The sequence below is a fragment of the Ammospiza nelsoni genome, chromosome Z (assembly GCF_027579445.1).
Source record: "Ammospiza nelsoni isolate bAmmNel1 chromosome Z, bAmmNel1.pri, whole genome shotgun sequence".
Lineage (NCBI taxonomy): Eukaryota > Metazoa > Chordata > Aves > Passeriformes > Passerellidae > Ammospiza > Ammospiza nelsoni.
This window is the reverse complement of record NC_080669.1, coordinates 23,194,283-23,221,118: the sequence shown is the minus strand read 5'-3', so window position 1 is coordinate 23,221,118 and position 26,836 is coordinate 23,194,283. Positions and strand designations below refer to the sequence as shown.

The 26,836-nt window shown below is 38.9% G+C and overlaps 1 protein-coding gene across 1 annotated transcript in view; it reads right to left on the bottom strand.

Moving 5' to 3' along the window:
• The window catches only part of RNF38 (ring finger protein 38), a 105,854-nt gene that overhangs the window by 51,020 nt on the left and 27,998 nt on the right, over window positions 1–26,836 (bottom strand). Inside the window, exon 3 of the mRNA XM_059492665.1 lies at window positions 1,064–1,134. Within this exon, the coding sequence (XP_059348648.1) occupies window positions 1,064–1,134 (71 nt within the window). The remainder of the gene's footprint in view (window positions 1–1,063; window positions 1,135–26,836) is intronic.

Here is a 26,836-nt window from a genome sequence, read left to right as displayed (position 1 = left end):
CACAAACAAAAAAAATCCCTAAAACACCCACAAACAAAACAAAGAAACAAACAAAACACTCCCCATAAAACTAGAGCAAGGAAAGTGAGAGAGAAAAAAAAAGATAGTAAGGGAGTAGAACAGTAAAAGAAGCTCTTTCTGAAAACAACTCTAGCTCTACAATAAGCTGGAACAACTATATAATTAACTTCTTCCAGAGTTTCAAAGCACAATTATTAGTGTACTTATTAAGGCAGTGCCCCATAGGTTTTTTCATTTCCCAAGAAAAATTATTTAGAATTTGACCAATACCCACCATTTCCCAGACATGTCAAGCCAAGAAATTAGTTTACTATGAACGTGTCATACATGCCTACAGTGTAAGATACATTACATATTGAACTAAAGGTAATCAATTTGCAGTATTTACAGACAATAAAACTTAAGGTAAAACCATCAACATCCAGTCTCACAAGGAGTTCAATGTCAAAACTACTCTTTTCTGCATGCCACACTTACAGTAGTGATCCAAGTATCACTGAACATTTAATACACAGTACTCTACTGACCCCCAAGCAAACTAATCTGCAAATATGCCAGAAAGGGTTAGGGAAACACATGCACACTACTAGACAGGTTTCTATTTTGAAGATGCACGACAGAACAGAAGTCCTAACATGTAAAAGCTTCAATTCTCAATTCAAAAAGAGAAAAATACGGCTACTATGAAAAAAACAAAACAAAACAAAAATCTCTAATCTCTAAAGTCAGAAGAAACAAGACATACTACCTTATCTAGAAATTGGCAAAGCCATTGCCATTATTTATTAACTGAGGGTGTCAATATGGCAAAGAATACAAGCAAAAATAAAAATACAGTACTAAAGACAAATTTCTCATTAACTGTCTAAAAGATTGTCTGGAGAAAAATATGTATCTTACTATGATAGAGACAGTTCAAAAAGTAACTCTGAAAACTGACTGCTATATCTGCAAAACAATAATGTTTGTGTAGTAAAAGCAATATATAAAAACCCTGCAATGCATATTCATCTTGTGAATGAAACATTCACATAAATCTCACCTTGTCACTGTCATCAGTACAAATGTGATCTTGATGGATTGTGTGGCATTGAAACGCTGTACCAATACTACCTGGAAAACAAGGAGGGAAGGGAGAAAAAAAAATAACTAAAATGATAACCCAAATTCTGTGAACACTAAAAATAAAGGTAAATATAGCAAACTTTCTTTTCTCAAGATTTAGTTCTCAAGAAACAGCTAGGTTTGATAACAGAACAAGCATCAGAGACATTTTATAAGTGTGCCAATGTCTTCACATATATTTTTTAAGAATTTTAAACAGAATTAAATTACAGCTAGCTCATCAATCCAAAACAAACAGATGCACTAAAGTACATACAGGCATATAAAAATAAGGAGAAGCTATGCAATTCAAGTTCATATACTGTACTACCTGGTAACCACAAACCAGCAGCCTCATTCCAGCAATAAATTAAGACTAAAAGAGGAGAATTCCAAGGTCAAAGTTTTAATTGTGTACAATTTTCTTGTAGTGGAATTTCTGCCTGCTTAACGTTTCTATACAAGTTTCTTTAAGCCTAGGAACAAAAGGGACAGTACATCCCTACAAAGGCTTACTCCAGTCCTGAGACTTCTGTCCAAAGAATATATGCAAATATTTCACAAAGCTTCTTTCTGACTTACCACTTCAGAAAAAATATTATTTTGCAATAGGAGTCATTGTACTGGCTTGAACAACAGTAATGCATGATCATACTGTGTATTTTTTTGTAGGAAGAGAAGGCAAAGAAGAAATCACTATACAGTTGAAGTTTCAAGGTGAAAAGGGAAAAGAGAACTAGTTTTAAACTGTTCGAAATATGCAGTGCTCCCCTCCCACTTGATTTAGACGTAAGCAAACTGCAAGTGTTTCACTATACGCACTCCACGTGTTTTCTTGAACTGGAATCAGTTCAAGCTCAAAAGCAAAGCAAGCTACAAAACTTAAGAGAACACAGTATTAAAGGTAAAGCTTGATATCTTTCTGACCATTACACCAGAGGCAGAATTGATGTAAAATACAACCTTTTGAATTGGTCTAAAATAAGGAAATAGCCAACAAAAAATAGGTAAATTCAGCCAAATCACAAAAAATACACATAAACTTGTTTCAGGCATCCACACATGTGGATAATGAAAGGAATTTCAAGAGGTTAAATTCCTAAGACTTACTCTCTAACAAATTAAAATTCATAAATATGGACCTTGCATTACAGGCTATATTTTTTACAGACAGGCTTTTCACAAACCGTGATCGCATGCGCCATCATGATGATACGCTGACTTTGTTCTAGCTATAACAGATACCAGCAGAAGCAACATAGCTCCAGTAGCAGAGCTTCCAGTTAGTTAATGCAACATAATACACCAGGGCAGCTCATCAGTTTTCATGATGCTATACCTTAAATTCTAACAATATTCACATTACCAAAAAAAAATTCTAGCTTGGGTTTTATCTACATATTTCAGTCAAACTCAACTATTTTGCAGTTAGCAGAGAACCTGCTAACCAACCGATCTGTTCTGCAGTTAGCAGAGAATATGTCAATGTTTTCCTTTAAATAGCTTTTTTTTTTCTCTTAAGGATTTTCATGGCCTTTATGACATATTTGTTTCATTTGCAGTCAACTAATACCCTACAGTACAATAACAAGATATAAGACAATCCCTAACTGCGAGAAGTGAAGGCATTACACACATCCTGGCTGCTTTGCACCAGTGAGCTGGCTGACTTCACCAACAGCCTCACCAAAAGCTGCCTTTGGAAAAGGGTTTACATCAAAGATAGCATTGATAGTACAGTCCCTTGAATGGGCCAGCAGAGGTAACAGATCTGAAGACACTGACACAGCAGACTACCACCTAAAGGCTCTGCTTCATGACAGTGCAATCTATAATGTTGAGTTCAATGGTCAGGAAAGTCCTGTAGGACTTCTCTGATCTTAAAAATATTTTTTACATTTATACGCATAAAATATAAAAGCAGTTTTTAATAACTGAGTTATGTTTTTAAAGCATTGTCTTTCTGTCTGATTGCACTGAGACAAACCTGAAGACAGGTTAATCACATTTCACCTACCTGCAAGGAAGATCACAGTCAGAATCTCAAAAGATGACCTCAGCAGCTCTCTAGTCTGTGCCAAAGACTTTTCAATTGTTGTTTAACCGTTAGAGATGCCCAAGGACTGAAAGGAACAAAAGCCAATTTGCATTGCACCGACTGCAGGGAGTAAATACAAACTCCGTTAAACTGCGTTCATATCCACAAATTGACAGGAATTTCAGACCAACTCAAGACCAACTGCAGTCCAGGGCTAGCTTACCCTAGGGCTACTACAATCAAAGCTTTAATTCTGACTGAAGAATTATCTCTGCAAAGCTGACTGAGAGTGTGGAAAACGCCATCAAGACTCCTATGTAAGGAGCAGAACATAGCACACAGGCCTTCCCAAATGCACTTCCTTGATACTGTGTTCAGGAGATGCAACTGTGAGGTCTAATGCCCATCATTTTCTCAAACCTAATCCTAGTTTGAACTTCCTCTCTCCCACAAAGCAATTTCCATGCTGGGCAAGTAACAGGGCACTTTGTAACAGTCAGCTGGTTTTCTCAGACTCACAGCTTCCAATAACTGGGTGACAAAAGAGTACCCTCAATTTATGCTGAGACACCACCAAAACACAGCAGGCATACGTGAAACATCAGATCAGGCATCCCTTCACCATTACCAGTATCAGACAGGGTAGAGAGTAAAGCGCTTCAATTGATGCACTATATATATATATATATATATATATATATATATATATATGTAACCTCTTTAAACACAGTTAAATTCTTTTGCATACCCTTCTTCAAATAAAGTGAGATACCAGCTTAGTACTATGACTTGCCCTCCAGGAAAAATATCCATTCTTTTGGAACAGGCAAGAAAGAAAGACTGCTACACCTCCCAGTTACCATAGGAAAGGGGCTTTTTTTTTTTCTAAACTCCCACATTAAACTGAACAGCAAAAAGAATCTTCAGAATTTCATGGTTCTGTCTAACTTCTGCATTGTAATAAAGAGAATCAGTATCAGGTTTGAAGGGCCAGTGTCATGCTTGCCAATTTAAACCATCCAAACACACACAATGCTGGTCCAAGGGAAAAAGAGATGTGAATTCAAATCTTTTAATTCAGAAACTTCAGTGCTACTGGAAGTATCTCACTGCCTAAGTGAATGATGCTGATTAATAAATTCACTGACTCTCCAGCATCAGTCTCATAGGAAATACCTATACTATTAAACCTGCTTTATCTATAGAGGAAATCTCTTCAGTCTTACTAACTTGCATGAATCAGACAAGTTCTGGGCTAAGTGTTTGATTTGCAGACTAGAGTTTGGAAAGTAGGAAATGCATGGAAACAAAGTCTGAATTGGATCAACCTTAGACTCTTAATTAACTGCTCCCTTTAAAAAACCTGTGAGTTGAATGGCGTATATCTGGCAAGGTACAGCCTTGGATGGTTAGTCTATTTGAAAAGATACAAGGAAGGGAGGTTAAGTTATTTGTGATCTTCCTCAACTTCCAACAAAATAATGCAAACCACTTCTGCAGATTATTATAATGTACTAGTCAACAATGTTCCTGTACCTGTGGCATATTATTTAGATTTTAGAAGCACCTTCTAAACCAGTTTGAACCTTTCAAACTGCAATGAAGAACTTACTTAATGGGGTAAACAGAATACTTTGCTGTTACAACAGAAAAGTTAGTGGTGAGTTCAATAAAAGATACAGTTACTGAGGTTGGTCAAGTAGGAACAAGGCTGCAAATTAAGTATATAATACTTTAAAACTTTTTTCTCTAAGTGTGCAAATCTGACCACAAAGAAGAAACACGATACATTTATGCTAGCTGCATAGAATTCATACTAGGATTGCCATTGTTCCCCTCTTCCTTCCACTCCTTCTTTTATAAACTCCAACAAATTGAAATTCCCATGGATTTTCATCCACTTTACCTTAAGTTGATGAAAGAATCTATTACACTGTAGGAAGAGCTAATATTTTCAGTTGCATGGTATGGGACACAACACTGATAATTTAAAGCAACTCCTCAGCATGGAGAATACCTATCTTAGGCGTTGTGATAAAACTCTGGAACACATTCTAGCCAGGAAGCAGCCTAAAGCCACTAAAGCAGAAAAAAAAAAGGTTAAATGCCTCCTGAACTTCTCTCCTTCCTTTTCTCCCGCTTCTTCTACTTGTCAAGAAATCCATGCTCTTGTCAAACTGCAACCAGCATAGGTTTGCTGGTGTTTTCTGAGTTCTGGTGTCCCCTTCCATATCCTGACCAAGTCAACCTTACTGATTTTCCCCACTGTAATTCTCAGCCAAGGAGTGCTGTCCTCAATTCCACACACCCAGTGAAAACTTAAGATATCTAGTAATCATCAGGAAGCATGGTAACACTCTGCAAGAAAAGCTCTCTCAGCTTTTCTTTTTTCTGCAGCTATCAGAGAAACACACAGCATGCTTACTAACCAGCAAGAAAATGGGATGAAAATGACAAAACTGAGAGTTCAAAACAAAATCTGGGCCTACATTAATTGCATATATATTAAGTGTATCTTCCAGTCAAACTTCTGACTGTATGACACCTCCAAGACACTTCTAGAGAAAAGGAGAGCAACCTAAAGGGTTCTTTGTATTTTAAAACCTTGAAGTCTGACAAACAACAATCTCAGAGCTTAAAAAAAGAACAGATAAATTTACTTTAGTACAGCAAAAAGCCTGAATATGAGGCAGGCCTCAGCTTCATAAACAAAACTCGTCTAAAAATCAGAACTGAAGAAAACTCATCTATAAATCAGAACTGAAGAAAGATCTTTTTACCTCAAGTTTCTGCTGTGTCTCTACAAGACAGCATAAACACTTTTACTTCAAGGAACATCTAATTTAAATTTACAGGTACAAACTGGACAGCTTACTCCAGGAACTGTCCACAAAATGGCCCTTATAGCAGCCATCTGAATATAACCCCATCCACATACCATTTACCTTAGTGTTGAAAATGTTATATTATTTGGAAGTAGGTATCAGTAGCTTGAATTGTTAGGATGCAAGCTGAACTTTATCTGAACTATAAGGCTATGTTGTGTAAGTCAAAGAGGTATTATAGTAAAACCTGGAGCTAAAAATCTGAACATTAATAATAGTTAGTAAAGAGAAACCCAGGGACTTAAATATAATTTTTAAATAAATAGTTAGAGTAGACAGCCCATAGATTGTGGTTTATTAACTGTAACAGCCATATTTCAACACGGACCATAAAACTGACAGAAACCCCCACCAAAACCAACCTAAGACCTAAGGTGTGAAGATGACCACAAGGCAACTACTTGGTAACAATGAACCGGCGAAGAGCAAGATCCCAGACCTTAATACTGCTATTTTTCCAGACTGTCACACAAGACATGCAATAAACTACCTAAGGGAGATGAGAACAAAACTCATCTAAATTTCTTTAACACTATGCTTGCGAACACATTTATAATAAGGGCCCCCTCACCTCATACAAGGAAGTACTGTGGCCTAGCAGTTGCCTTCTTCCTTCTCCACTAACTTTAGCAGCTACATGTTTTTTTAGGGAAGAATGAGGATAACTACACTTCAGATGGCCTGGTAACCCACAGAGTCAACCAGATGGTTTCATCCCCTCCACAGCAGTCTGGGACAAGGAGAGAGGCCACTGCTTTGGCAGCCACCCAACTTCATCTTGCAAGGTCTAAATTCTGAAAATATTTGCATATTTTTAAGGTAAACGCATACCTGCAAAAAAAAAGAGTCACTTTCACACGATTAAGTGTCTGAAGGATTCAAATCACCAGCAACTTGCTTACCCACATACCCTACAGCTCGAGTATCAAGTACATCAAAAGATTTCTTCCTGAACTAATAGTGCAGCATTACCGAATAACCAAAGACTCAATAACCATGAAGTATTCTAAAATTTGAGGTTTCATATCTTTACAGTGCACATAGAAAGGCAAGGAATGTTTTCCATAGGTTTATTGACAGTGCTTTGCTCTGGGGATCATTTTCTCCTGCTTATTCAAGGAGCTGTTCAGCAAGAAATCATCTGGTGAAAAAATTTACAGCATCAATAAACCTTCAGGAAATCAGCTTAATGTAGAAATATTACTACACCCATAAACACAGTACCAATATTTTACTGGTGCTCTTAACACTCAAAAGTCAAGACATGAACTGTACCTGAAGAGGCTACACAGCCAAGCATCAACAAAATGTTAGCAAGGTGTTAAGTCTGCTTCCCAGTAGAAGGTCACAATTGGAGAAAAATAACTACATAAATACAGCAAAAGTACTATTTGTGTCAGATAAGCTAATTTGACGATTCCCTATCTGTTACGTTTGTATACTCCTATTTCTGATGAACTAAGTTCATAAAAATCACACTGTTTCCAGCTGTCTCGTGCAAGTGTCAAACATGAAAGACTGACAATAAATCAGGACCAGGAAATCATTTAAAAACTTTGCAACCAAAAAACCTGCATCAGATGACAGTTCAAGTCCACTGAGAAAATTCACTGCTCATTCATTAGGGTACAAACTAATTTCAAAGAATCATAGAGCCATTTGGATTTTAAGGAACCTTTAAATACCATCTAGTCTAGCTATCATTAGACCAGGTTGCTCAAAACACTGTTCAACCTGCCTTTAATACTTTCTGTGATGGAATTTCTATAACTTCTCCACAAAATCCACACAGACAACCAGCTCCAGTGTTTCTCCACACTCATTGTTAACTTTCTTCCTTCTATCCTCCATATATTCCGAAATCTACCCTCTTTCCATTTAAAACCACAAAGACCACAGAGCTGGATGCAGTACAATAGATGGGGGTCTCAACAGAGTGCAGCAGAAGGAGTAGAATCATCTCTCTTGACCTGCTGGCCATGCTTCTCTTCCAACAGCTGAGGACATGGTTCTAAACCATGACTTGTAAACACACACTGCTGGCTCATGTGAATGTTGCTCCACCAGTACACCCACAGTCTTTCTTTGCAGGGCTGCATTCAGTCAATTCATTCACCAGTCTCCATGGGAATGGGGAATCACACTCACCCAGGGTCAGGACCTTGCATTTGGTCTTGTTAAACCCTCTGAGGTTCACATGGCTCAATGCTGTCTAGTGATGGATGGCATCCCTTTCATCAAGCCTATCAACTGCACCACTCAGCATGGTGTCATCCACAAACTTGCTGAGGCTCTGCTCAATTATTTTATGCAATTGATTAAGGTATCAAAATGTACTTGTCCCAGTAGAGACCCCCAAGAGACACCAGTCATTACTGGTTTCCACATGGATACTGTTGACTGTTGTAAGTTCTCTGTGCTGTCTAGGTGGCCTGGAAAGGCCCAGGGATGGCCTTGAAGAGCCCGGCGCTTCAAAGGACGAGGAGAGACTTCTGATCTTGTCTCGGTCTCGGTGTTTATTAATTGTTTATCTAAAAGATTTTCTTTCAGCCTGACAGAGGTCTGCACAGCAAGTCAGCCATGGGCACACTCTGCAACCCCCCGGGCGGTCACTTATCTTTATACCCGAAGTTACGTGTACAATATTTATAATTTTTCCCCAATACCTTCTACCCTTATTAACCGGTGCACTTTTAGTAATAACCAATCCCAAAGTGCCACCATCACCACAGAAGATGGAGGCCAAGAAGAAGAAGAAGAAGGACAGGACATGCCCCAATTCCTCCATCTTACTTCTTTAGACCCCCCTGTACCAAAATCCTAAACCCTGTGTTTTACACTCTAATTAACTTATCCCTTCACCATTCACCCAGTGAATTCCTCCCAGTCCTCATACAGGTGTCGTCTCCTGTGTAGGATCAAAGCCCTGCCACCAGACACTTCTGGCAACATTCCAGGACTCCCGGGCCCCCCAAGGGTGTTCTCGGCCACTCTGCACCTCCATCCTGGGGTGCTGAGATCCCACAGACTGTAACTCTGGGACATGGCCAGCCAACCTATCTCTTACCCATCACACAGTACATTCATCAGATCCTACTCCCTCCAAATCAGCAACAAGAACACTGTGTGGGACCATACTGTAGGCTTTGCAGAAGTCCAGGGAGATATCTGTAGCTCTTCCCTGGTCTACTTACACAGTCATGATTCCATCATAGAAGGCTGTGAGATTAGTCAGGCATGATTTGCCCTAGGTGAAGCCCTGCTGTCTCCAGGCACCTCCATGTCTTCCTTATGATTTGACATAGCTACCAGCAGCATCTGTTCTGATATTGCTGGGCACAGAGGTGAGGTTCACTGGTCAGTAATTTCAGGGCCCTTTTTTTAACCCTTTTAAAAAGGGTGTGTCCAAAAGAAAGCCTGAAGTGCCTACGGGATTAATGATTTTAGGTACATGAATCTCAACCATCTCAACTGCTCTAAGGACATACAAAAATAACACCTAATATATAAGCCAACTTTTGTGTGGGAAAGGGAACCATTTTCCAAAAACTGACTTAGTCCCACAATCAGTACATGTTTCTTAAGGGGTAATCTACCTGTACACTCTGCAGATTATTCCATGCTGCTGCAGACAAGATGTACAGATTCAGAAGAGATTCCTCCCATGGACATGGCATTCAGGTACTTGAACCAACTGAACAACACCAGTTCCTCCCCCTCTAAGCTCTCATTCTCTTTAGATCTTCTCTCATGACAAAATCATTCTGAGGTGATTTTCTGAAGAACTGACATAAATTTAAGTTTCAACTTGAAATATATGACATTTGCAGCTAAAGCACAAAAACACACTTCCTCTTAACTGCTGTACTGCAGGACTCTTACAATACCCACCTAACAAAGAATACTTGAGATACAAAGCTTGATGCTTTAAAACACAGAGATTAAAGACAAGCAATGTTTTATTTTCCATTCTATTCTCCCCTGTGTACAGTAAGATTCACAGCTCTGGAGTTATCTCTGAGACATAACAAAAACAATTAATAGTTCATTAACAAGTTAAAAGGAAACGCCCTTTCTGCATTAAAATCCTGCAAGAGAAGGACACTATTGCTAAGAAACTCTGAACAACATCTCCAGTTTGTGGTGCCGGTCTCTGTGGCTGCTTTGCTTAGTAGCTAGTCACAGTTTCCTTGCTGTTCCCTGAAGGCTGTTTCATTAGGATTGCTTCTGTGCAAGTGTAGTCTAGTAAAGGATGCTTACAGCCTTCAATGCACAGTTACTGCCATTCCAGAGAGAACGGTAACATTCATTTATAGACAAAGAGTGTAGTGAAACTCATCACAGAAAATAGTACTGAAGGACCAAAATATAGCAGTGCCTTTTCATAAGGAGCCTCTCCTCAAGGACATTCAGTATCTACTTAGAAAGAAGGAAACTTTTTGCCTCTTCTTGTTGTGTTTCAAAAGGAGGCAAACAGCAGTACCATAAGCCCAAAAGGCATCCAAACAGTTACTATAAAGCCTATGTAAACAGCTAGAAAAAGAGATAAAACAGGTATTTCAATAACTCAAGGCTGACTTTTACTGAAAGTAAATCAATTGTAGAACAAAGAATAAAACTGGCAAGCCACAAAGCATTTTAAAAAGATAAAATCTTTTAATCTTGTCCTGGAATTCAGTTTTCATCAACCACTGTGTGGGAGCTGAAGCAAGAGATGCAAATAACAGGCACAACTACACTACATTAAAGGCCCAGTATAAGCATAAAAGATCACACAGATATCCTCTATACTGTTCTATTTCCATCTTTATAGGATTTTGAATTACTGGTTTTGAAGATTCAGTTGTCTTGAATTTCTGTGCCTCCTGAATCGTAGTTATTTTTCAAAAGCTACCTGAAATTTCAAGCATTTGTTCTTCTCTATCTGTAACTACATTATTAAACGGATTTTCTTGAAATCAATCTTCTCTTGAGAATTTCATTTAGTCTCTAAAAAATAAAAAACTGCTTACAAAAACTTTCTGGATGCAGTCAATAAAGGGCTTTCTATAGCTTACATTTATTGTTACCAACATAAACCAGCCATCATTACCACAAAAAAACTAAACAGGCATAGAAGCATAATATTAACTCTGAACCTTGCTACCCCCTGCCTGTTTCTTGATGGTATCACTTATGAAATTTAGCATTAATCTGCAGAAAGGCTGTGGTAGTTGTTTGGTTGGAGTTTTCAGTTTTGATCAGGTTTTCCTAATAACAGCCTTAAAGCTCCCATCCAGCCTACCCTGGAGAAGCGAATGCTTCAGTGGTAAAAATAACGTTGGTACCAATTCTTGTAGTCTTTGACACAGATAGGAAAGAACAATGTCAGTGTAATCCCAGAAACAAAGTTTTAAATGCACCTCAATTATTTATTCTTTTGTCTTTTTTTTCACTGTATATTCAATCTAACCATAAAGCGAAGGGTAATAAAGAGGTATTTCCTACTTAGGAACTGAATTTGCAAATATCTGTTTGAAACAGAATTAATTCTGAAAGCATGGTTAAAGGTGCATGATCGAGCAACCTCTAGGAAATTGTTTCAAACAACACAGAGCCAAGCTCCCTCCAAAGACAGCTTATTTAATGAAATGTGAAAACTTCAACACAATCAAAACTGGTCTAAGAGAGAATCCAGAGAAGTGAGAGTTTAACAGTGCTCTGTTACTGTGTATGAGCTCTCCACATCCCTCACCTCCCTGCAGCCCATTAAGTGCTTACAACTGCAACTTACATTAGTAATCAGTAAGGAATTACTTGCCCCAACAAAATGAAAAAGTTAATTTACATTTGACAGGCCATGAAATAACTTTCTCTCTTCCTGTCTTTCTTGGTTTTGCTCCAATTAGTAAGCATTTGTCTCAGTCTTGTTTCAAAGAAAACTATGTTAACAATCAACACTTTATGTCTTTTTCTCATACATGCAGACTATAAGGCCATCAGAAGCCTGAGACACCACACCAACTTCTCAAAAAACTAATAGAAAATATTTAGTAATATTTCTGTCCCCTGAACAAAGCAAGCTATGACAATAACATAGAAGATACTTTGGAGGAAAAGACCAGAAGGTCAACAGAACTCCTCTTTTAACCTAGCGCTGCTTGTGGTAAATTATAATAGGGATTTTTTTCCAGGCAACTTTCTCCGGGCAAAAACAGACAGAACAAGAGGACACAGTCTCAAGCTGCGCCAAGGGAGATACAGGGTAGAATTAAGGAGGAAGTTTTTCACAGAAAGAGTGGTCAAATGCTGGAATCATCTGCCCAGGGAGGTGGTGGAGTCACCATCCCTCGAAGAGTTTAAAAAAAGACTGGATGTGGCACTTGGTACCATGATCTTGTTGAGGTGTTAGAACATGGGTTGGACTTCATGATCTTAAAGGTCTCTTCCAACGTAGAAATTCTGTGATCCTGTGTTTTCAATCCCACAATATCACAGTTTTCCTCCCTTTCTGAATGCGTCCTGTCTCAAGCTGACAAGGCTTTTCTGAAGATAGAAACATTCTGAGGAACCTCAACTTGGTTTATCACAAGCAGCAGCATCATTATCATCAATAAGAAAAAGCTTCTGAGAAAATAAGAATAAAATTTGATATTTACATATCATCAAATGATGAATGTTTCTCTGAAAAAGCAGATTCTAAGTCTTTGGAGTAACATTCAGTAAGTAAATTACATTAAGCTTTACAGAATAACAATTCTGTGCTAATTCTGTCATGGGGAACTCTTTGCAACTTGTTTTTGTGTACTCTGGCTTTTAAAACCAAGATACACTACTGCTTACTATGTTCAATCTTGATATTCCTTTCCCAAGATGCCTAGGCATCTCCACAGCTCTCCCTCCCTGTCATCACCTGTATCTCACTTGCCTTTGTCCACACTCTATGCTTATTTTCAAAACCTTTTTCTTCTGCACTGCCTATCCTGAGGAAGGATATCAACTGGTATATAATCCCCAGTTTTAGTTCTGGTGCAAATGTCAGAGACAGTTATTAGAGGCATAACCAACAGGTAAAACTACAAGTAATTCAGCCAGCAATCAGGTATGCAGAAAGCATCAGGTTTCTTGCTTTCAGTTTCCAGCCTTTCAGAAATCTGGTTTTTATTTTGATGATTTTGAGTTTTAAAGGTTAATTTAAAAGGACATCCATAAGGAGAGTAAATCAGAACACTGGCATAATGTTCAGTGAACAGGAGGTCAAGCCTGTGCCAAGTTTTAAATCTGAAAGGCATATTAGGTAACTAGAAATTTTTCAGTGAAGAAGTACTCTGACAAACTTACAGTTAAAACCTTTGCTCCCTGTCCTGTCACTACAAGCCTTGGCAGTAAATCTCTGTTCATACTTTTGAAAGGTCACAGTAAGGTCTTCCTGGAGGACTTCTCCAGACTGAACAAGCCCAACTCTCAGGCTCTCCTCCAAGGAGAGGTGCTTCAGCCCCCCGACCATTTTTGTGGCTGACCTCTGGACCCATTTCAATAGGTCCATGCCTTTTGTGTATGGAGGTCCCCAGAACTGGGTGCAGAATTCCCACTGGGGTTCATAAGAGCAGAGAAGAGGGGCAAAATCACTTCAGGATACAGTTCACTTCTTGAGCCAAAATGCGTTTCTCTCTGTCCTGGACCCTGGAGATTGCAGAATGTATCTTCTATAGTCCTCCCAAATTTAACACAGGAAAAATTCTTTAGTTTTTCCAGCAATACCAGCAGACAAAAAAACTCTTCTGAAAACAACCATATGCCCTAGGATAGAGGTGAAAACTTTCCAGGGTTAAATATGCTTATTTTTCAGTGTAAGAAGAACACCCACACTCCCCTATTGAGTATTTTTACCAAATAGGGCAACTTTTCACTATGGCTGGATCAGTCATTATCATAAGTCATTTATTGCACAACGTTGGCTTTTCTCTTTTAAAAACAAAGAAATTGGTCTATCTACATTCCACAGGCTACCATGTCTCAGCAAGATCATTAAATGTTAACATAAGCATTCTTCTGGTACATATTCAACATTCAGATTAGAAACCTGCCAGCCATGGAATGAGTTAAATTTGTAAATAGGAGCAAATGTTTACATTTATTTTACCTTTGTTAGACATTAATAACTCTAGAAAAGAAACTCTGGAAGCTTTGATACTTCAGAATAAATGAATAATCTTGTTGCAGTACTGGTCAATAGCAATTCCGTCTGGAGAGAGCACAGAAGATAGCACTTCATTTTTCCATCTGGCATAGCCAAATATCAACATCAACAAAAAAAGCTCAAAATAAACAATAGTTCTGGGACCCTGGATCTGCAGGTTGCATCTGCTGACAAGTGAAAAGTGACAGATCCATCCCTCATAAATTTGAGCTATTCTCAGTCCTCTACTTTTCATAACTAATTTAAACTCCATTAAGTTTTTCACTTCTGATAATCCTTGCATTTTCTAAAACTCATCGAAGGTTCTCAACAGAAAAGAATCTTTTCTTCTTGGAAAGAGCATATTAACAAAATTAACTCCAACTAACATGCTATTTTGAAATCACTGCAGGTAATATCCATTACAAAGGTAATTTACCTTTCTGTCAATTATCTATTCAAGCAACACAAGCTGGATTGCACCCATCTGTCTGTGTTAAATATTTGGAATCAAATGGCCTAATATAGCGAACATCAAAACTAACAGCATGAGTAATACCAGAGGTAAAGGTTAGCTCCCTTTGGCTCTATAAAATATGCAGCATACAGGCGATTTCTCATTAATTCACAGCATACAGAATACACATACAAAAAGATTCTTCTACCTGGAGGTCCACTGAGATAGCCACACAGACCCATTTTTTGGAAAGTACATTCTACTTGTCAGTATTTTAAAACATAAGATTACTGAGAAGTTCTCAGAAGACCATTTCTATTCCAAACCCTTTCACAACAAAGGGCAAAAAATGCAGAAAAATTGAATGCCATAGTAATATGCTGTCTAAGAAAAATCATGATGGGCCAATACAGAAATTGTATGCACAACCTTGATTACAATCTTTGATCCAAGGAAGTCTTTGAATATTGGAAACCAGCAGGTAAAAAAATACATAAATTTAAATTAAGATACTGAATTTAAACTCAATCAAAGCTATTTTCAAATGTACTAGAAATTCAAACCTAAGTTGTCTAGAACAAAAACCAAAAGGTAATAAAATACTTCAGACAGTGAAATTAGTCCTGAACTTTTAGGATCAGTCAAGTCTCTGAAGGAAGTTCTTGGCCAGTCAAATGAAGTCAGAGATGTTTAGGGTTTTCTTTCAGAAGTTGATGCCTTTTGTTCCTCTTCCCATTGAAAAGAGTTTAATAGCTTGCTCATTCAAAGTTAGGAAATTTATTACAAATTATAGGAGAAAACAGTCTAATTTTTACATACCAGAAAAAGAAGGCAAAGTGCAAGTGAATGCTAAATCGCTAGTTCTACAAATACTACCAATCAAAAAAAAAAGCTTAAATTTGCATCTTTTCCAAATCATTTTGTTTCTACTTTCCTGATTTCTCAAAGCCACTTTATTTTCAGCATACTGACAAAACACATCTGCCTTTCAAGACTGTTTTAACAAGCTTGTTGTCAAAATATAATTCATGTTTCTATTAAATAGAAGCCCATCATCAAATAAGAAATAAAAATTAATCTTATCAAGGAAAACAAAGTAAACCATACAATTTTTCAAAAGCCTAAAACACAGAACATAAGAAGCCAATATAATGTGCAGTTATATAAATTCCTTAAATGCGCCTGTAAGTTACCTCCTTTCCTCACAAAATTTAGCAAATAAGGTTTCAAATGTTATGTTCAATAGAAAATACACTTATTGACTACTAAGATTCCAGTTTTCTCTACATGAATGCTCCAAGTTAAACTGAAAACCATGAATCAAAGAAGTATCCTAATTGGCAATTTAAATAAATTAAAACCAGCCTAACTCAGTTTCCCTGTGAAGCCATTTTTGTGGCAGCCTATGGGTTTTGCTTCAGGCATTTTTCCTCCCATGTTAAAGGTAAACAGAAAGCATGCACAACCTTTATGAATTCAAAAGCAGCAAAATGTAAGGCATACTAGCATAAACATATGCTAAGTAAAACCAACAACAAAGTAAGGGACATCATATCTTGACTTACAACAGCATTTGTTTTCAAGGTATGAAGCTGTAAAACCTAAGTAGATTGTTTCTCTGAAATGTAAAGCAAATTGCTGGTTTGTTACTGAGGTTTGGTAGTTGCTGGAAGTACTACTACAGATAAACAAAAGACCTTGAATGGAACAATTATGAAACCACAATATAAATTATTTTAAAATAACTACAGGATGATTATTAAAAATGGTTCTGTAAAAATGTTTGAACTGTTAACTGTATCAGATATTTAACCCATAGATGTTTGACATTTGAGATGCCTTCCAATTACCAGGCTCCTCTCATACAGCTTGTCAATCCTACAGCACCTACATTCATTGCCAGGCACCACACATGTGCTGAGCCTTTCTTTGCTACTTCACTACTTCTTCAGCCAACAGCAAAAGCAGCCTGGGTCACACACAATGAGGAGATCCATGACCAAGAATGTGCACAGGAAGTCCAGGATCTTGCAGCTAGTTTCCCTGATCAGTCTCCAACAGACCTGCTCAGTGACTCCTGACACAACAGTAGAAATATTCCTCTGAATGCATCCAGTCTTCTCAGACATCCTTTAATTCCATGCTCCGAAGTCACTAACTGACCAAGAGGGGTGCTACCTGAAAAGCTGGCATAACACTACCAAGCTCAATTGTGAATGGGACATCTGGAGTGACTTGGACCAAAGTTGCCGCAGTGCAACTCTCTGCTATGAGCAGAAGTACATCCCCTTGCCCTCCTACTATAAACAGAGGTGTAGCATGAGAAGAATAACTTAAACTACTGCTCATTTTTAAGCATCAAAAGCATAATGGATATAAAGAAATTTTTTCTTTCTACCCTAAGGATTGCATCTACTTTAAGTCTATAACCTAGAGAAACTGCCTAACAAAAGTTTCCCAATGCAGAACTGTCCTCTATCATAATTGAAACAGTCTTGTCACTTCATTATACCTAGGAAAAATAAGGGAACAGAAAATCAAGAAGCCATAAATGCTCCATTCACAAAAACAAGCAATGCACAGTTTGCTTGTGAATCCTCCCCAGTGCTGTTCCACCTGGTGTTGCAGGGTAACTAAAACTCAGTAAAACTAGGTATGGTTTTGAACTGGACAGACGTTAGGCTGAGAGCAAAGTGCCTTCGGCTACCATACAAATGAACTAAAATCCTAAATGAAGCAGAGGGAGGCTCATGTTTTTCTTTCTTTCAATGTGTGTGTGTAGCTATACCTGCCCATTTGATAGTTTGTAAAATCTGTGAGATGCCTCAACACATGTCAATAAAGTTAAAATTAGTGGGACACAAATTTTAACTTTATTACTTTAACATCAGCTTTAAAAGGCCAAGGCAATACACATAAACATGAACATAATTTAAAAGTAAGTAATATACACTACTTCATTTCAAAAGCAATCCTAGGTTGAAGATAAAAATTATCTATGAGACAGTTTTTCATAACTTAAATTGAGGCAGTTTTTCCCAGCAAAATATGCTTTTGCCAATTTGAACTGCCTCAGAGCTGCAACCTTGGTTTTCTAAACACACCAGTAAACTTGTTCTAGCTAAATGTCATACAACACCCCCACAACTCACTACAAAATGAATTATTGTTTAAAATCCTACTCAAACTCTCTCTCCACAACCTACACATGGTAGGCCACTTACGGGTACAAAAGGTTCACCTGCACTTCTCCAAAACATTAGAAGCTAGCAAACAAAAACTAGAATTTGATGCAGAGCTACCTACCATTATACAGTAAACATCTGCTGAACAGGCTTCTCTCAAAAACACCCTCTTGCAAAGTAATTCACAAATAGAGACCTCCTTTTAATCACCTGCTCAAATCACTGGGTCACTACACAATGACTGCAGCAAGAAGGACTGTAAAGAATGAAGAGCAATCAGAAATGTGCATGCACTCAGATGGCAGGAGACGCAGCCCAGGAAGGCAAAGCTATGCTATCAGTCTAACTGGAATCAGTTCAGAGCACTCACAGGCAAACTGAAGTTGCTCAAGTCACAGCTCTGTTTCTCCCGCTCCAACAAACTGTGTGTGTGCATGGTGTGTTCGTGTGTTTATAGGGAAACATGAAAATGTATTCAAATGGATATTTAAAAAAACCCCAATACATTCTCAATATAAGCTTTACTGTTAGTTAACAGTAAACATTCAAGTTCAATTTTAACACTGTGTGCATAACAAATTAGATCACATTATTAATTACCCAGCAATTTGTATACAAACAGAATATAGCTGCAGGAACTATAAACACCAGCCAAATCCACAAAACCTCTACTACTCAGAGTCTTTCAAATCAAAAGGAAATTATGTTTTTAAATTAAAAAAGGAACAAAGAAACCAAACATTAGCGTTTACTTGGACTCAGGCCAGGAATGCCAAATTCTATTGCCTGAAGTATGTTTTCACTGCAAAGTGATAAATCCTGCCACAGAAGAGATTATAGTATGAGCAGCAATCTCTAATACAACCCTAATAACAGGAACAGCCTTTAGCACATTTCATAAAACTGTTAATTCTTTTTGAGATTTGAAGTTGGTTACCAAACTCTCTTCCTTTTCCTCACTTCCTTTTCTTGAACAATCTTTAAAAAAACCAAAAACAAAACAAACACCAAAAACCAAACCAAACCAAACCCACCGAACAACCCAAAAACTCACAAATTAACACACAAGATTTTGACAGAGGAGGTACCAGTGTTTGCACCAGGCAGAAGATAGTCAGTGTGAATGGATGTTATGCTCTCCACTTACTTCTTTGCACAGCAGCATCAGTCAAGGCAATACATCAATTTTTACCAGCCAAGTTACTTTCAAATTCACATTATCTCCAACTAGGAAGGGACGCTCACAGATAAGTGAAGAACTGGGAAGTAGCAGTAGAAAGAATAAAGGACCCTGAGCAACAAGAAAAAGAGGCACTTAAGCAGCAACACTACAGGCTGAAGGGGCCCCTGTCTGAAGTGTACATGTAACACATGCAGTCTGAAAACACACAGGAGGAGGAACAAGAGCTCTGCATCCAGTCACCATACAACGTGACTGGAATAATTGAGATCTGGCAGGAATGACAGAGCTGTGATGGACAAACAGATGCTATTCAGAAAATGTAGACAGGGAAGATGAATGTAAAGGGTGCCTTTATGCAAAAGATCAGTGTGGATCTATGAAGCTCTTTTAGTGGACAACAGGTGGATAAGGGTTTATGGAGCCACATCAGAAAAGATGTCAGGAAACGTGGCATCATGATAAAAGCCATTTTTACAGACCTCCCACATAGACAGGGCACCCTAAACAACTTGAGGGTTGCTTTTGATCACAACCTTGGTTCTTGTGAATGATTTTAATCTCCTTGAAAAAGCAACAGAGCAGGTGGGGACAGGGAAGGCTCTGGGAAAGGAAGGTTCTGGGAAGGTTCTGGGAAGGTTCTGGGAAGGTTCTGGGAAGGTTCTGGGAAGGTTCTGGGAAGGGAAGGGAAGGGAAGGGAAGGGAAGGGAAGGGAAGGGAAGGGAAGGGAAGGGAAGGGAAGGGAAGGGAAGGGAAGGGAAGGGAAGGGAAGGGAAGGGAAGGGAAGGGAAGGGAAGGGAAGGGAAGGGAAGGGAAGGGAAGGGAAGGGAAGGGAAGGGAAGGGAAGGGAAGGGAAGGGAAGGGAAGGGAAGGGAAGGGAAGGGATAGAATTTCTATTCCAATTAAGAAGTATCTCCTTAATACAGGTACTATACAGGCTAACCCGGGCTGGTGTACAGCTAAGCACATCTGCGATTCACTAGCTGGGAAGTACCAATTAAGGATACAAAAATGACTGGCAGCCTCAGTGGTAATGCCCATGACATAGGGGAATTCTAAACCCTGGGGGCAGAGAGGAAGTGAGCAGTGGAGTACAGACCATGGACTTTTGGAAAGCCAATTTGGGGACTGGTAGCTATGATCCCACTGAAAGCTGCAATGATGGTAAAGCATCACAATAAAGCAAGCAGGTCAAAGGACATTCTCTGAGCACAGAACAGTCCAGCCCAATAATGTGAAGTACACATATCAGAAGACCAGCTCAGCCAAAGAACTTATGGTGGAACTCCATGGCTAAAAGGCAGTATACAGGAGGTGAAAGCAAAGTTAGACTACAAAGGAAACATTTACATACATTGCCTGGGCATGCAGGAATGGCATTAGTAAAGGAAAAGCTCACCAGCAATAAGACCTGCAAGCATCAGAAGAACAACAGGAAGACTACCATTGGAAGCCCACAAAAGTCTCAAGCTTTTAGGATAGAAACTGCCTTTTTAAATGCCAAATTGTCAGTATTATTGCAAGCCACTCTTTGCCACTGAAATCCACCAATACAGAAACCCCAACACACCTTCTTAAATAGTATGAATGGGCTTTCTTTTTCAAAAAGAGGAATATTTGCAAGTGTTCCTGAAAATTACTGTCTCTGGCAGCTGTAGGTAGCTCTGAAGAACTCAGCTGGAACTGAGATGCCCTCAGCATCAGCATCCTCCCAATTTTCAAAGCACAACATAGCAGCACCCCTTGTGTTCTGACACAGATCACCGCTCAGACAGAAGAGGCTTGCATTCTACAAATGCAAGCTTCTCCCTCATTACAATATTATTGTCCAGAAACATTCACTAAAAAGCTTTTGAGCAATTTGCAGCGTCACACAGATCCTCTCTCATTCTTCATCTACATTGTTCTGGTTGTGTATCATACCTGGCTTAAAATTACTTACTGAAAACCCATGCTCATGTAACAGAATCTGTGGTGCAATATCCTTCCTAAAGTCTCTTCCTTCCTCATACCAAGGCCTCTTGGAGGCTTGACTCTGAGAAAGGAAAAACTGAGAATGAATGAAAACAACCATCTCATCTCAAAAATATTGTGAGCACATGGTTGGTTATTTTTCATTGGTTTGTTGGGGTTTCTTTGCCCCCACTGTTCAAAGGTTGGATGTAAATGTGAGAGGGGACAAAATAAAAATGACCAGAAAAAGTTCAGAGGCTACCTAGTGAAAGTAAAGTTTGGTATTTTGTCTCACATAGACTTCATGGGACAATGAAGCACACAAAGATGATTTTTCTAGTAACTGTGACATGTAAAGAGATCTCCTGGTATACTCAAGAGCTAGCAGGAAAACACTGTAACCCTGTATAGGGCAAGAGAAAACTCTGCTGTGAGGACCCAAGTTAGCCCAGCTCTCCTCATCAAGTATGCAGTCAGGAACACTTATTGTTGCTACAGTAGGCTGGGACAGTTTGCTTCCCATTATGCCCAGACCAGTTATATAGAGCCTCAAGGATGTTTTATTTCCTCACAGTGACCCCCCATAGTTCACCCACCCCATCGGCACATACCCTTGCACCGCTTCCCATGATGGAGGCCAGCTGCAGATCTCAGAATCCAAACAAAAGCATATGCACATCTTGGATCAAGCCTCTCAAGATCTGAAGCCAACTTTGCAATTTTTGTTGTTGTCAGTCAGTAGATGTAGATCATAACTAGACAGCTCTGATTAAGCAATTGCATTGTGTACATTATATGCTTGGCTAGTGCTTGTTTTAGGGAGAAGGAAAGGCAGTCCCAAGATGAATGGCCTGTCTGGATGAGAGCCACCAGGAGTAAGCTCAGGACTGAGCAGTAACTGGGGGAGAGGTAGTTCCAGCAGTGGCCACCAACTCAGTGACCACCTACTCCAACCAGACCCCGGAGTCAGACAGAGGGAAGAACTGCACCGGCAGACTAATTAGCATGGCAAATAGGGGGTTGAGCACTAATTAATGAAAGTCACGTAATCTGTAAGCAATGAATGCTGATGTTTGTTTGTTAAAATGTACAAATCGTGTAAAGTTTTGATGACTGGGGAGCCAGTCTTTCGTGGGCTACCACCCTGCTCCCTCCTTTGCACAAACCAGAATAAGAGGTAGAAATACCTCGCCTGGGTGTGTGCGTTGGTGCTGCAAACTGGGAAAGGAGCCCACAGCTGGCACAAGTTTTTGGTAACCCAAGTGGGACAGACAGGGTGCCTTGCCCAGGTTGACTGGCCACTCCAAGCAAACAGGCTCAGTTGGACAAATTCCAATGCACACCAACCTTCTCACTGGGGACTTCAGGAAACCAACCACAAACTTAGGACAACTAGTACAACACTTTAAAGACGTATGTCATCAGTAGAGGGAGGTGACTGGGAACTGATAAAGAGGCAGGAAGATTTTTGGCTGAGGCTCTGGAGGAGCTGCAGGAGCAAATATTTCGTTTCTGCACTTCGCACATACATTTTCACACTTGTCGGAAATGTGAAAACTTGTTTTAAGGTGTGTGCATTTGAACAGTTTATGAAACATTGGGAATTTTAGTACTGAAACGGGCTCCTCTGCTTCTACAAAAAAATTGCTCTAATTTGCTCTGCCTCTGGATGCATCTTAAAGAATAGGAGTAAATTTCAGAGTGAGCCCATGACTCAAGAGAAATTGAAAAGATACTGAAATCAATGGTGGCCTTAATGTGAAATAGATGATGGTGAAAAATGGCCATAAAAATGGGTCTCTGAAATATAATATGATTTTACAGTTGATGTTATTTTGTAGAAGGTAAACTAAATGAGATTAGGCCTATTATGTAGTTTTGTTTTTTTGCTTTTACAAATAATTGGGATGTAAGAAAACCACATCCACACCTGCTTTTCATGAGGAAAATTTCAAAATTATGTATCTTCATCAGGCTGATAAACTTTCTTAGTTCTTATGCCTTAACCTTTTAAACCAAGTGCAAATAATATTTTCATCATCTTATAGACAAGAAAGGAGGCCCAAGATGAAGGTCCTCATGTTATCATACAGACCAAAGAAAAAAACTAGTACAGTAGATCCAGCACAGACGTATTAATCAGAGAAATAAACTGGATGTCTAAACACAAAACTAAACCTTGGTGTATTGCAGCTTCAGTAGACTACATGCAATGAACCATTCTTACCACCCTGGCTTACTCAGAAAAGCTGAATGAAACTCAGCAAACATTCAAACCTTAAAATGACAACACTCCCACAACTCCTCATGTTAAACCAAATATAAAAGAAATGACAAAATTATATACAGGTAAAAATAGAAAGGTCTTTCCCAGCAATGTACAGAACTCCTGTTAGGCTTTGACTATTACAGTGTTTAAATCACATTTTTCAGTGATTAACTGTACGTCAGGAAATCCCACACACACACACAAATATTGTTGCATGCAGGACATGATGACCCTCAATATGATTTTTAATTATAACATTTGATGGACAATTATAAAATCACAAACTGAGTAGAATATTTTACTGGGTTTCCTAAAGACCGGAAATCTAACAATCAACCTAACCTTTAGCTAGTAAAAAACACTCTATAAGGAAGCTAAATTGTATTTCCAGATTATTCCAAATTATGTGGAAAGGCAGAGAATCACTTACATAAATTAGCTAATATGGTGACTGAAACTAGCATATACAACATGCAGGGACAACACTGTGGGTAGTGCTTGGCTGTGTTTAGGGGAGGTACTTGCTTTAGCCAGGAATTTCTCAATCCAAATGCCACCAGCATTCGGAATTGTTTTTCAAGGCTTTCACTTCTTCCAAGTTTCCCTTAGCCAAAGACAATCCAAAGACATCTTCACTGTATAGCTTACTGGTATTCTACTCAGCAGGAACAGCAAGACTGAAAGCCACACACACGGATACACACACACAATCTGAGTACAGCCCAACTCCCAAATAAGCAAGGAATCATGACAACATAGCTAAAAAACGAGGATAGAAACACAACTGAATGCAGTACACAGACAAGCAAAGGGCAGTCAGAGAGATTATGTCCAGATGCAGAAATCCACTGAAAAAGCTACACCAGCAGTAGTTTTGTCTCTCGGTACCAGTCTAAAAGACCATCTAGCATGTGACAGGAGCCTGAAGAAACGTGTAACAATAATTTGGCTACCAGGTTTATTTCTAAGATATTCTCTTGAGGATTCAGTTCTGGAAATTCCTTTCTATGTTAATAACATGAAACAGATAAAACAAAGTAAGTGAATGCAGCACCATTACTAAATCACACCCTACTTCCTTCAACATTCTACAACCAGGACAGAATAGTCACACTTCTTTCTGAAAGGCTGAGAAAACTGGAATTGTTCAGCTGGGAAAAGGGAGGCTTAGGGGTGACCTGTTTGGAGTCTTCCAGCACCTCAAAGGAGTCTTCCAAGACAGATGAAAAGAAACTATTTATGAAGGTGTGTAATGACAGAACAAAGGGCAACACCTTGAAATTCAAAGGCAGCAGATTTAGATGAGATATTAGGAAGAAAATCTTTATTGTGAGGGTGATGTGGCACAGTTTGCCCAGAAAAGTTGTGCATGCCCCATCCCTGTTCAAGGCCATGCTGGACAGAGCTCTCAACAACCTGGTCTAGCGGAAGTTGTCTCTATTCACAATAGGGTTGGAACTACATGTTCTTAAGCTACATTGGGAATAACCTAATACAAGCTCTCTTTTCTCATCCCAACAGCATTCAAGTAAGTATATACATAGCCTCCATTTAGAAAGCTGTGCCACGTTTATTTAGTCTCCTTGGGTGAAAAATGTCCTCCTGCAATTGCCATTGAAGGGTCTAAGGGTTCCCAGCCCTCACAATGCTCCCCGCTGTGTATACAAGCAGCGGCCTCTCTGCTGGCAGGCACCTGTTGGTAGGCTGATAACATCAGTAAATGGGCTGCAGTGACATGCACACTTGACACACAACTCAGGCAGCACTCAGGCACATTGTAGTTCTTTATAATTCCTTTTTCAAACCTAGAAAATGTCAATGAGATCTGTACATTAGGGTCAGCATCCCTTTTGTCTGAGTTAAGCACAAAGCTACACATTTTGTTAGCTCTGTAGGTAGAGAAACAGCAAGGAAGTTTGACTCCCTGACTTTTCAACAGTTAAATGCATTTTGGTTATTAAAACTCACAGATCATACCTCAAGACAGAACTTTTGAGCAAGTTTTAAAAAACTAGGCCAAATTTGCTATGGAATTGGAGAAAAAAATAGTGAAAAACACTCAGGTTTTATGTATCTACACCAGCTGCTGAGTAGGTTTGTAACTGCACATATAAGCAGAAAAACAACATTCTCCTTGCTTAAATGATACATGAAAGAAACACACAAAAGAGATCACTGGAAAAGATCTGAGGAAGTAGATTAAAGTTTCAAAGAATAAGACTCCATCCGTCAATTGTCATCACGTACTTAAAGTTAACAAATTAGAAAAAACACTCCAAACTCTCCCAACTGCTTTCTAAACTTGTCGATTTTAAATGTTACACATAACAGTTCATTATTACAGTTCATAGAAATAGTGCAAATAAATACAACTTGTAAAGGTCAAAGAAGCAACATCTGCATTCTATCTATATACCACAACAAAGGATACACATGCTTAAGAACAAATTGGAAAGAGTATAAAAGTCTTAACAGTAGTGAAATTTGGGCAAAAAAGCTACCCTTTCTCAGGCTCTTTTCACTAAGAAATGACGTATGAAGGGGTATTATTTGGGGATTTTTGTTTGTGTCTGGAGTATTTTTGGTTGTTTGCTTTGGGAGACATTGTTTTTTAGGTTTTTTTAAGGTTTTTTTTTTGGTGTAGGGTTTTGTTGGGTTTTTGTTTGCTTTTTTTTTCATAACGCTGACTGAACTTATTTGGACTACTTGACTTTTATGTAGTTTTTTTCCACCCGAGCTGTGCTGTCACAGAGAGGCCCTGTCTCCACATCAAATTTTACAGTAGTATCTATACTAAAATCAGTTTCATGATCTGGAGATATTAAAAAGAATCCAAGTTCAGCACACTCTCCTGGTCAACGTGTTCTAAATGACCCTGTTTCAGCAAAGAGGTTGGACTAGATGATCTCAAAACATGCCTTCCAACACCAATGCTTTTCTGATCTGTGTACAATGACACAGCTTACTTTTGGCTAACTAGGGAAGCCATCTACTCCAGAAAAGGCTACACCATCCCAAGCAAGTATGTGGTATTTTAAAGCTTGCCACACCACTTTAGAGACAACACTGTATGAAATGCCATTATTAAAAATAATAACAGAATTTCCAAAAAGAGCATAAAAAACTATTATTAAAAATAGTTTGTGGTATTCACCATACTATCTGATTCAATTAATGATCACTCTCTCATTCTCCTGCTCTATGTCCAAGTACAGAGTTGGTACCTGTATTGTAAGCAACTTCTTTATAAATGTAGGCAGACTATTACTACAGATCCCTGCTCTACAGTTGTCTTTCCTCCAAGCCAAACAAGCCTCAGTCTCTCAGCCTCTCCTCGGAGACCACGCACCCCAGATGCTGTGGTACTTCATGGTCCTCTACTGAGCTCAAGACAGTTCTGCATCATTTTTACTCGTACTGGGGCATCAAAAGTGGACGCAGTATTCCAGACGCAATTTAACAAGGGATAACTAAAGAGGAATCGCCTGGTCTGATTTCCTTGTTAGGCTCCTGTTAATACAGCCCAGGATGCTGCTGGCTTTTATCAGCTGCAGAGCACATTCTGTTCATGCATGGCCACCGTCAC